Source organism: Protobothrops mucrosquamatus, unplaced genomic scaffold, assembly GCF_001527695.2.
Source record: "Protobothrops mucrosquamatus isolate PMUCROS unplaced genomic scaffold, P.Mucros_1.0 scaffold1498, whole genome shotgun sequence".
In the NCBI taxonomy this organism is placed as follows: Eukaryota; Metazoa; Chordata; class Lepidosauria; order Squamata; family Viperidae; genus Protobothrops; species Protobothrops mucrosquamatus.
The window spans coordinates 565,598-577,819 of NW_015387672.1; the positions used below are offsets into that span (position 1 = coordinate 565,598).

A 12,222-nucleotide genomic window follows, 5' to 3' on the forward strand; every position below is an offset into this window, starting at 1 on the left:
GTTGCAGCATCGCCATGGTCACATTTTTATATTTTCTAAGTTAAAAGAATATCAAGCATTTGTATCTCAAAAGGGAATGGCTTCAGACTCTTAATTATTCTGTTGCCCTTTAGCTTTATAATATACAGGATTCCAAATGTGGTCAAGCTGTAGGTCTGAATAGCAAACACTATAAAATTGACACTTTTTCTCTCTTTTGTAATGCAGCATGGAGTGTGTGCCTTTTGCAGCAATCAAAGATTGATTTTTCTAGTGAAATCCCTTTCAGTTGTCATCAGCTGAAATCCCACTTGTATGTGTGTTAGTCTAGATTTGTCTCAGCATGCATCTCTTTATATGGAACTTGCTAATAATGGATTGCACTTGTTATTATAATAGCCATTCCACCCATTTGGTGAAATTCTTCAAGCATTTTGTAATACTTTAAACTGTCTGAGAATTATGTATCACTTTTGAAAACTGAAAGAACTGGAGCTGCAAAAGAAATGATCTTCCTGCATGCACATATAAAAACCTTTGAGCATAATAGTTTACCTGCAAAATTTTCAGCCCCTCCCCCCCACTCCAATTTAAACGTCCAAAATGTAAGATATTAATGGCCCACCTCAAAAAAACAAGTGCGGAGGGATTAGAGGAAAATTTGGCACATTTGGTTCACCTTCCTTCATGTAAATCAGTGTTTCTCAACCTTGACAATTTTAAGGCACGTGGACTTCAACTCCCAGCATTCCACAGCCAGCAATGCTGGCTGTGGAATGCTGGGAGTTGAAGTCCACGTGCCTTAAAATTGTCAAGGTTGAGAAACACTGATGTAAATCTAAGTTCTTGATAACAGACACGAAGGGTACCATGGGCAACTAAAAGAAAACAGCAGGAATCCCGTGAATTATAAAGTCGTCAGGATTCAACGTGAAAGGAAATAAAGAACCAACAGGATTCGGGGCCTCGACTTGTGCATGGAAGAAAAAGAGTACCATTGCAGCGACGTACCTCAGTCCGGCGATATAGAGTGGCCTCGCCGAACGCCCCCCGACCCAAAACCCGTATAGGGGCATAGTGCAATTCCTCCTGCTCGACCCCCAAGCTCGGACCGGAACGGGAGCTGCTCCGACTGGACGACTCGCTTCCGAAGTCGGAGTTGATGGAGTTGTAATGCCTCTCATATTGGTTCAAAGACATGGCTGCCCAGCTACCGCTTCCCGAGGATCTAAGAAGGGAGCGCTCGGGGGGAGCGCAGGCGGCCCGTCCGAGACCAAGGATTTGCGGCCCCTCACGCGATGATGGTGAGCGGCTTCCTGCTATTATTGCCGCCGCCGCCGCCAATAATACCAGGAGCTCCGGCTCTGCGCAAGCGCGCACCCCTTTCTCGGCCTCAATCTGGGAAAGCCACCAGTTCTCCGGACTGCCCCCTTTCGCCGGTTTCTCCGAAGCTCCGCAGCCCCCGAGCGCGGCAGGTTGGCTACGGCTTTCGCTGACCCGGAACCATTTCTGCCTCGCCGCGCCGCCCTCCGAGACGGAAGGTCTCTTCGCCCAGACTCCCAGCGCGAAGGAGAAATGGGGCAGCCGGAAAAGCGCGAAGTGAACGGGGCGGAGAGGCGAGGGACACCTTGGGGAAACGAGCCGGGCACCGTCCGAGAACTTTCTCCGATATAGACCAGTGGTTCTCAACCTTTTTAATGCCGCGACCCCAACTGGTCGTAAGTCGAGGACTAAACCGGTCGTAAGTCGAGAACTAAACCGGTCGTACGTCGAGGACTTTCCCTGCCCGGGAGCATGCGTGGTTCCGCCCCCTGCGCCAGCCGAGGCGTAGCTGGCAAGCGGCAGAGACGGAGCAGGCCGACCACCAGCTGGCCCAGCCCAAGGGAAGTAAGGCACCCGCCAGAAAAGGGGAAAAAATGGCGGACAAAAAAAATGGCGGACAGCCTTGCTTGGCGACCCCCGTGAAATGGTCGATCGACCCCAAATGGGGTCCCGACCCACAGGTTGACAACCGCTGATATAGACAGAGACTATAGGAGACCTCCGCCCGCGTACGCGCCGTTGACTAGAACGAGGAGAGCTATGGGGCTCGTTAGACGGCGAAAAGGGGTCCCGAAACATACGCTAAGAAGGCCGACTAGTAACAGTGGGAGGTGAGAAAAGCCAGTGAACTGCAAGTAAAGCAAGAAGTAGAACCCGAAAAGGGTGGATTGGGCCGGAGGGAGAGACTACGAAGAGGCTGGGAATGCTCTGCTCCGAAATTTGCAGCTCTCGTGTTTTAACAACTTCAAACTGCAAGACAGAAGTGCCCATTCTTAGGAGGAGGAAATAGAGTGGGACAAAAAGACCGGTAATTAACACTTTCAGAATTAGAAGGTCCATTTTAGAATTCAGTGATTTTTTTTTAGCGAAAATGATCAGAGCTATATGGTCATTTCAATAAGGCAATAACAATACGAATACAAAGAAAATGGAGTGTCCTAACGTTAACCCTAATAACTGTTTATAATGAGAAATGCTATTTACCCCAAGGTTATATACCATCAGGTTATTATTGACTCTTAGCATTACAGAGATAAGTTTTTCTCCATGATGATTTGTCCATAACTCATCTAACCCATCTACCTTACTCTCGCTCTCTTTCCTTCCACTTTTCCCGGCATTAGAGCCTTTTCCAGAGAAATGGGCCTTCACATAATGTAAGTTGATCCTGTTTATTTGTGCCTCAATGAGAACTCTGGATTGATTTGTTTGATATTCTCCACCTTTCTTCAGGTTTCTCCAACACTGAAGTTTGAGTTTGGTGTAATGGTTAAGGCATCAGGCTAGATACTGGGAGACCGTGAGTAATAGTCCTGTCCTGGATATGAAGGCAGCTAGGTGACCTTGGGCCGGTCACTTCTCAGCTCAAGGAAGGAAGCAATAGTCAATCACATCTGAAAATCCTTGCAAGGAAAACTGCAGGAACTTTTTCAGGCAGTCTCCAAGAATCACACACGATTGAATGGAAGAAAAAAAGTCTTCCTGTTTCTTCAAAGCCCAACTTTCACTTCCATAATCTCACAGGCAGCACCATGGCTTGCGTGATTCTAATCCTTGTAGGTATATATGTATCACCGCATTTACAGTGCATTCAAAAAGTATTCAGACCCCCTTCACTTTTGTCAATCTTGTAATGTTGATTCTACAGTTGTTGATATTCATTTTTCTCTCATTAATCTACACTCAGTACTCCATAATGACAAAGTGAAAACAGAATTGGAAAGTTGGAAAGTGAACCTTCAGCCCAGGCTGAGGTCCTGAGTGCTGTGGAACAGGTTTACATTGCGCCATTCAGCTTTCCCTCAACCTTGACCAGTCTCCCAGTCCCTGCTGATGAAAATCACCCCCACAGCATGCTGCTGCCATCACCATGCTGCATTATTGGGATGATATTGGGCAGGTGATGAATGGTGCCCGGTTTCCTCCAAACATAACATTTAGAATTGAGGTGAAACAGTTCGATCTTGGTTTCATCAGACCAGAGTATCTTATTTCTCTCAGTCTAAGGGTCGTTCTGATGCTTTTTTGCAAATTCCAAGTGGACTTTCATCTGTTTTGCACTGAGAGACTTCTGTCTAGCCATTCTGCTATAAATCCAAGATCGGTGGAGGGCTGCAGTGATGGTTGTCTTTCTGGAACTCTGTCCCATCTCCAAACAAGATCTCTGAATCTTAGTCAGAGTGACCATCGGGTTCTTGGTCACCTTTCTTACTAAGGCCCTTCTCTGATTGCTCAATTTGACAGGTGACCAGCTCTTGGAAGAGTCCTGGTTGTGCCAAACTTCTTCCATTTGAGAATTATGGAGGCTTGTCAGGTGCTATATTTTTTCTATCCTACTCTATGGAGTAGAGAGTTGGTCTCTGAGAGAAGGCCACCTGAAGAGACTAGAAGCATTTGAAATGTGGATTTACAGGCGGCTGTAAACTTTTTCGTGCGGCTGCTGATAAAAACAGGATTGCCAACATCCGATAACGGATATGGCACAACAACAACAACAAGAAGAAAGGAGGCTACTGTGCTCTTAGGAACCTTCAGTGCAGCAGAAATTTTATTGTAGCCTTCCCCAGATCTGTGCCTTGCAATAATCCTGTCTCTGAGCTCTGCGAGCAGTTTCTTTCACCTCATGGCTTTTGCTTTGCTACAGTATGCATTTTCAGTTTTGAGGCCTTCTATGGAGAGTTGTATGCCTTTCCAAATCATGTCCAATCAATTTATCACTGGTGGACTCCAATCAAAGTGTAGAAACATGTCTGCAACTATCAAGAGAAATGGGAAGCACTAGAGCTAAATTTCACGTATTGTTGCAAAGGCTCTGCATATTTATGCCAATGTGATATTTCATTTTTTTTTCTTTTTAATAAATTTAAAAATTTATTAGAAATTTATTAGAAAATTCTATTTTCACTTTGTCATTATGGGATACTGAGTGTAGATTAATGAGAAAAAAATTAATTTCAACAACTTAGAATCAGGCTGCAGCATAACAAAATTGACAAAAATGAAGGGAGTCTGAATACTTTCTGGATGCACTGTAAATATCTTTTCAAAGTCTTTTATGGTTGCTGTATCAAGTGATAGTCTGTGATGTATTTCTTGACTCCTGTAACACGCAGTTCCATTATTTTCTCGAAGTGGGTTTTTTTTCAAAAGGATAAATGTATTTTGATACATATACATTCAGTACTTAACTAATACACATACAAAACATTAATATTGAACATTTACATTTACCATAAATTTACCATAAAGCTAGTTTAAAATTAATTAAGGTACTTATATTTTTTAGACCCAAAAATTGCTAGCGAATTTTCTACTGACCTTTTTTTAGTTACACAATTTACTCTGAATGCAAAATTATCTGTCAAACTTACAAAATATTATTTTTAATTAAGATAAGTCTTAACTATCTTTTTTAATCAACTTTATTAAATTTAAAAAAATACAAAATAAAAAGGGAAAATGAGAAGGAATAAAAAGGGGAAAAATTCAAAGTGACAAAAAAAGAAAAGGGTGATTGACTTCTGACTTTCTTTAGTATAGATAGAAATAGTAACCTCTTACTCATGAACAGTGTCATGGGTAATTTAATTAAAACAAAAATGCAAAAACATAAAATATATATATTAAACAGTCAAAATATTAAAATTATACAACAAAAAACACTCTGAATTTAAGCATAAGCATAAAAATACAGCATGCACATTTATTAATAAAAATACACAATGTTTCTATAATCACACAAATCTAATAATGAAATCCTAAAATCAAAACTTCCTTTTTATGTTTCAAAAACTCCAAAAGTGGTTTCCAAACAGAAGCAAAACTAAATAGGCTTTTATCTTTCAACAAAGTAGTCAGTTTTGTCATCTCTGCCAATTCCATTAATTTCAAAATCCACTCTTCAGTTGTGGGAATGTGTGTATCTTTCTGTACATACAAAAGTCTCTCTGCTGTTGTTATATATAGAAACAAAATCCCATGTTTTCTTTCTATTTGGTCATCCAGGAAACCCAAAAGAAGAGCTTCTGGTTTCAGTTTTACATTCATTTGTAGTATTTTCTGAATCGGACAACATACCTGATCTCAATATGTCTTGGCAGACAAGTAGCTCTTGACTTCAAATGCCAATTGCACTGGAATTGCTGTCACTAAGTGACACAGTAGTAAAGTGTGATGTCATATGGCTATTGTGAAGCAAGGTAATTAAAGAAGGACCTCACAGCTGCAACTTTCAACTTCCTGTCCTTTTCCCCATTGACTTTGCTTGGGGAAAGCCAGCAGGGATGTCATAAATTGCAACATGGCTGCAACTTGCTTCAAAAGCTGGGCACCCAGAGTATGATCACATGATTGTAGGGATGCTGGGATGGCCAAATGCCAAGGACCAGTTTTAGGTCCTTATTGTTTTCCCTATGCTTGAATAAAAATCAGAGATAAATGGAACCACTTGCTCTTTCTTCTAAAGCAGTCTTTCCTGACCTGGCATTTTTTTCAGACATTCTGGGATTGCAACTCCCCATCCAGTATGGCCAAAAGCAATCCCATTTCCTCTGGAAGGCATTGGGATAATGAAGGCTTCTTTACATATTTCAAAGGGATTGATTTTAGTCATCTTTTCTTAAACAGCTGTGAATAGATGCCCATCTCATGTTTCTGTGGCTAACAAAATATTCATTTCAAAGAGCCAAACTCCTGAGAAATTCCTAGCTAAAAAAAAAAATAAGAATTCTTACTCTACAGAATTTGAAGTATATTCCTTACTTAAATTGTTACTATTAGGTAATTAGTTTTATAATTTTTATATGCTTACATATTCAATGGGATTGAGTATATTGAGAATTTATTTTCTTAAATATCTGACATGTATTTAAAAGGGAATTTACATTTCATTAAAACAGTTTACTTTATACGGTTTAAAATATAACAGATACATTTAAAGCATCCTAGCTGCTGGTTAACATAACAGCTGATTAGTGGAGAAATCAGAACATACAAAAAGATAAGGCTTTATCTGGTCTGTCATCGGATTAAAATTTCCTTAAACACTATACCAGTGTTTCTCAACCTTAGTAAGACTGGAACACTTTGCTGGCTGGAGAATCCTGGGAATTGAAGTTCACACATTTCAAAGTTGACAAGGTTGAAAAATACTCCATTATACAGATCTCTGAAAGGACTGCATTAAGTACCGGTACTCCTTTATTATTTGCTTGCTTCCCTTTTCCTTGTGTATGAAACTTAAATGCTATGAATGTTGGAATTTGTACTATATCTCAGACTTCAGAATTCCTTCAAATGAAACTTTTTCTCAACTGTTCATGCACGAAAGTATACATAATTTGTTTAAAATAATATACAAATTTCTTTGTACTACAGGTAGTCCTCAACTTACAACAGTTTGTTTAGTGACTGTTCGAAGATACAATGGCACTGAAAAGTTACAACACTTACAAGCATTGCAACACCCTCATAGCCACATAATCAAAATTTGGACGCTTGGCAACTGGCATGTATTTATGACAGCTATAGTGTCCTGTGGTCCTGTGATCACCTTTTGTGATCTTCTGATAAAGTCAATGGGGAAGCCAGATTCAATTAACAGCTGTGTTATTAACTTAACAACTGCAGTGATTCACTTAACTGTGGCAAGAAAGGTCATAAAATAGGGCAACTTTCACTCAACAACTATTTTGCTTAGCAACAGAAATGTGGGCTCAATTTTGGTCATACGTTGAGGATTACCTGTACTAAGAATTGTAAATAGGGAGACTAGGAAACTGATAGAACACATTTTGGTGAAACAAATATAAACCATACTTAAACATACAATGGTGTATGTATACATAAATTAAACTCTGCCTTGATTACTTCCCATCTTTACGCAGAAGAAACACTCACATGGAACAAGTATTGATTCAAACAAAATCAAACACGGTATAATTGCAATAGCTTACACACTGCAGCTTCTTACATTGCAGTCTTACGGTATTTTTTAACTGAATCTAGTTTCATAGATGGACGTAGAAATACTGTCACCACTTACGTCACCTTTAAGGTTTCAGCACACGTATACAATTTCCAATATCTCGCAATACTCTCAAAAGTAGCTGTCAAACCTTTAGACTTGGAAGGCTACTTAATTAAACAATTATATGTATCTAGGACTTCGTTTACAGCTTGTACAATGTTTTGATTTCGTTGTAGTTTATATAGATTCAATTTACTGGTAAACTATATTCTCTGTTCATTAGGCTAATATAGATGAGATCCAAAATGTACTAAATGTAAAAAAGTAAAAACAAATCTATTCAATTCAGACTTTAGGAAGTCAGTTAAATGAAATGTAAAAGTTTGATCAATTTACAGACACACTACTTTAAAGAATAATTTCCCCAAAAAATATTTTATTGAGAAAGTCAAAAATCCCCAACCAGATTTCAGATAAAATTAAACTTGTTTTATTTACTTGCATGTATACCATAGCAGTTAGGAGCAAAGACACTAATGACATGAAGGCAAAACGATTGTGTATATCATGTCACTTACTAAAAGATGCTAATTCCTGATTTGCTAAGAGTGATAAAAGAATAAGATACCAGTTTTTCTTTAAATGTTAGATTTCCTACTAAAAACTAAATCAAGTCCATGTGAGATAAGCCTCTCATCTTCTAAAGCAGGGCTTTTCAACCAGTGGTACGGGTACCACCTGTGGTACATTGGCACCTGGCAAGTGGTACGCGACCATCCTAGAAAAGTGGTAGTGGGGGAGGGGAATGAGCTGAACCGGTGGCAGCACCGCACAAGCCTGAGTGAGAGATGGCTGGAGCTGCAGGGCTATCAGGGCTCAGCCGAAGCGCCAGGATCAACACTTTGGGGCTGTTAGGACTCAGCGGAAGCGCCAGGATCAGCACCAGGCTCCAGGTGGAGTTCGGCGCTGATCCTGACACTTCTGCTGAGCCCAGAAGCGCCGATCAGCTGGAATGTTGCAGCATCTCCAGGGTCTTGTGCTTTACATTCAGATGCTTGGAAACTGATTCATATTTATGACGGTCACAGTGTCCCAGGGTCATGTGAAGTGACCAAAACCTGCTGCAACCATCCAGCAGACGGGGGGGGGGGGCAAATAAAAACCAAACACCCCCCACCCCACCCCTGCTGCCAATCCTCAACAGAAATGCTCACAACAATGAAAACCTCGGACAGGAGGAAGAGTGCCGCCGGGTGGGCAGGCAGGTGTTTTTCTTGGCTGTGGCTTGGGGGGCACTTTTTTCAGTGCCATTGTAACTTCGAACAGACACTAAGGGAACTGTTGTAAGTCGAGGACTACCTGTAACTTTATCACTTTTTTCCTTTTGATCATCAAATTTTTGACACCTTGCTAGGCGACTGGTGGTACTCAGATGTTGCCATAGCCCAGGGGTAGGCAACCTTGGCTCTTTTATGACTCGTGGACTTCAACTCCCAGAATTCCTGAGTCAGCTATGCTGACTCAGGAATTCTGGGAGTTGAAGTCCACGAGTCATAAAAGAGCCGAGGTTGCCTACCCGCCATAGCCTAAAAGTGGTACAATGGGTGAAAAGGTTGAAAAGCCCTGTTCTAAAGCAGCAGCTCCTAACCTTTTTTATACCCCGCACCCTTAGAACGCTTGTGATATATTCTTGCACCCCTTACAAATGTTTGAAATAAAGGGAACAAATTATGCATATACTGTACACTATAATTTTGAAAACCCAAGTTTTCAAACCAGCAACCCTGGTTGGGAACCCCTGTTCTTAAGCATATTTTTCATCACATCTCAGGTTTAATTTCTTCCAAATATTTAGAGACGGGATTGCCAGAGAAGTGTCTAAAATAATCCATGAAAGCTTGTAAGCAAAACTCACAACACTGAGAAACAAATCCAAGAAGAAAATTATGACAAATACTAAGACCTTTTTCATAGCTGTGTGATATCCTACATTTAATATAGTTTTCTTGAGAGGACTTCTTTATACTTTGTACACTATACTTTGAACACTTAAAAAATAAATTACTTTTGCTCTGTGGTCAAGAAATTAGGATTTTGAGGCAAGAGTGGCAAACTGGGTACACAACAGGCATCCTTCTGTTAATGGAGGCAAATTGTTTGACAGAATTATTATGGAGAAGTCTATTTGTAAATTTAGTAATTATATTTTCTAAAACAGTGGAGCTGGGATTTAGTAATTAGACTAGGAAACAAAATTGTGACTGTTCAGCCAAATAAGCTGCTCTCAATGAATTGATGTTTTCAGCATAGGAATCAGAAATTGCATAGCAGCTTAGAAGCATGTTTATCCACCCACCCATTTTTTTAAATGAATATGGGACCGAACAGGTGTTGTGCTGGCCTTATAGAATCAACAAATAGGATTTAGAACTATTATGTCAAAATATATTTTTGCCACTGATATAAATCTTGTAAAGTGTTGGAAAAATGTAAACACTGTGAAAAAGAAGTACAGATTATCTTTTATCACACAGATTGATTGCTCTATACATTCTATACATGGATGAAAGACTATAAGCATCTAACTATAAGCAGATTTAAATCTATCCAATGCAGGTCTGATACAGATTAAGTAGTATTTTTATTGTTGGAGGAAGTAAAGAAAAAGTTAAGAAAAAGAAAATAAAAGCATGCATTTCAAGTATAAGTAAGGGGGAAGCTTCTTTTGATTAAATAAACTCTTACAGTACTCAAGGTGCTTTTTCAAGAGCTGTGTCATTTTAGCAGAAATTGTCCCAAAGGTGTTGTTCAAAAGGTCATTGTACTTTGTTGGTAAAAAAGAAAGTCCATTTGCCTTTTGAACAACACCTTTGGGACAATAATGATCTGGATGAGTGAGAATCTCCATAGACATTTAGCAGAAATTATATCAGAGTATAGGATAAGAAACCTGAAGAAGTTACATCTCAAGTCCTTCTGTAATTTAAACAATAACATCATTTCTGTTAAGCCATTGGAAGTAACATAATAACATGAACATCAACTATTTTCATAGAAAGCTGTCACTGGTCATTTCTCCTCCCTTCCTGAAATGTGGCTCCTAATCATTTGCAATCTCTGTTTCTGTGAAGTTCTGCTCCATGTACTTCTGAGCCATTCCCTCACCCAACTCCATGGTTCAAATACATCACATTCTGTGTATTGAAGTGGAAGATACGAGCAACTTCGTGATATATAAGATTAACATAATTTAATTGTTCATGTAAAGAAAAAAAAACCGGTTTGAGACAATTTTATTTATTTGTGTCCAAAAATTCTTAAAATCAAACTACTGCCTCTTCCAAATCTATCCAATAGTCCTTAATTTCCTCCTCAGTTTTTGTGCCAGTATTTCCTCCCTCCATCCCTTTGGTGGGTAATTGTAGAAAAAGTTCATTTTTGCAGGTCAACTCCAAGATGGCTCTCAATAGTCATTGCTAGGTCTCTGTGTTGTTCCTGGGGTATCAAAACAAGGGAAAATTACCCCTTCTTGCTACTCAATCAATTTCTTAGCTTTGAAGAAATGCCGCAGATAAAAGACTTGCCAAGTTGCCAGTCCAATGAGGCAGAACATTGAGAAAATGCTGAAGTACAGTACTCGAATGTTGGTAGATTCTGAAACAAAAAAGCCCATTGTTAGAAAAAAATGCCAAGAAAATTTGAATTCCACAAACTGTTTTACTATGTCTTCACTTGAAGTGCTGATATAAAAATTATCAGTAAAAATCTATTATAGCTGTTTGGGCTCAGTGGACAAGATATAATTAAAAGATGTTCTGTTTTCATTCAACAAATACAATTCCAATTATAAAAAACAAATGCACAGGTATAGAATAGGTGGCATTTGATGCAACAGCAATAACTGAGAGGGAATTAGGAGTCCTAGTGGTCAGTTACTTACGAGCCAGCAGTATGCTACAACTGCCAAAAAAGCCATAGGGCTAGGCTGCATCAACAGAAGGGTAGCATCAACAGAAGGGTAGCATCAAGGGCTAGGCTGCATCAACAGAAGGGTAGCATCAAGATCATGTGAAGTGTTAGTACCACTTTATACTGGATTGATAAGCCTGCACTTGGAATACTGCATCCAGTTTTGGTCCCCATGACACAAAAAAGATATTGAGACTTTAAAAAAGATTGCAGAGAAGAGCAACAAAGATGATTAGAGGAATGAAGGCTAAACTGTACAATAACGGTTGCAAGAACTGAGAATGTCTAGTCTAATGAAGAGATGGACTAGGGATGACATGATATCAGTCTTCCAATATATTTGAGGGCCTGTCAGAGAGAGGAGGGGGTTAACCTATTTTCCAAAACACAGGGCAAGACAAGAAACAACAGATGGAAGCTTAAGGGAGAGAGATTTAATTAAGGAGAAATTTCTTGTCAGTGAGAACAATTAATCAGTGGAAGGTGTTTAAAAAGAGATTGGAGAATCATTTGTCCAGAATGGTATAGAGTCTCCTGCTTCAGCAGGAAGTTTATTTATTTATTAATTATTTATTTATTTATTAATTTAATTTATACCCCGCCCTTCTCCTCATGGGACTCAGGGCGGCTAACAGCCTCATAAAAACTACAATACAAATACAATAATTAAAAGCCGAATTAAAAAGAAATATTTAAACAGGCCGATCATTAAAATTGTCCTTAAAAATCCCCTAAAAAACCCCGCTAAAATTCCCTAGGCCAGA

At 39.5% G+C, this 12,222-nt stretch overlaps 2 protein-coding genes across 4 annotated transcripts in view; both read right to left on the minus strand.

The window, feature by feature from the left end:
- NEK9 (NIMA related kinase 9) overlaps positions 1 to 1,255 on the minus strand; it is a 31,579-nt gene extending 30,324 nt beyond the window's left edge. For all 3 annotated transcript variants that reach the window (XM_029285312.1, XM_015822218.1, XM_029285313.1), the window contains exon 1: positions 991 to 1,255. In XM_029285312.1, the coding sequence (XP_029141145.1) occupies positions 991 to 1,179 (189 nt within the window). In that variant the 5' untranslated portion in view covers positions 1,180 to 1,255. The remainder of the gene's footprint in view (positions 1 to 990) is intronic.
- Positions 1,256 to 10,766: 9,511 nt separating this feature from the next.
- Positions 10,767 to 12,222, minus strand: part of TMED10 (transmembrane p24 trafficking protein 10) — a 20,025-nt gene continuing 18,569 nt past the window's right edge. The window contains exon 5 of the mRNA XM_015822220.1: positions 10,767 to 11,143. Coding sequence (XP_015677706.1) covers positions 11,022 to 11,143 — 122 coding nt within the window. The 3' untranslated portion in view covers positions 10,767 to 11,021. The remainder of the gene's footprint in view (positions 11,144 to 12,222) is intronic.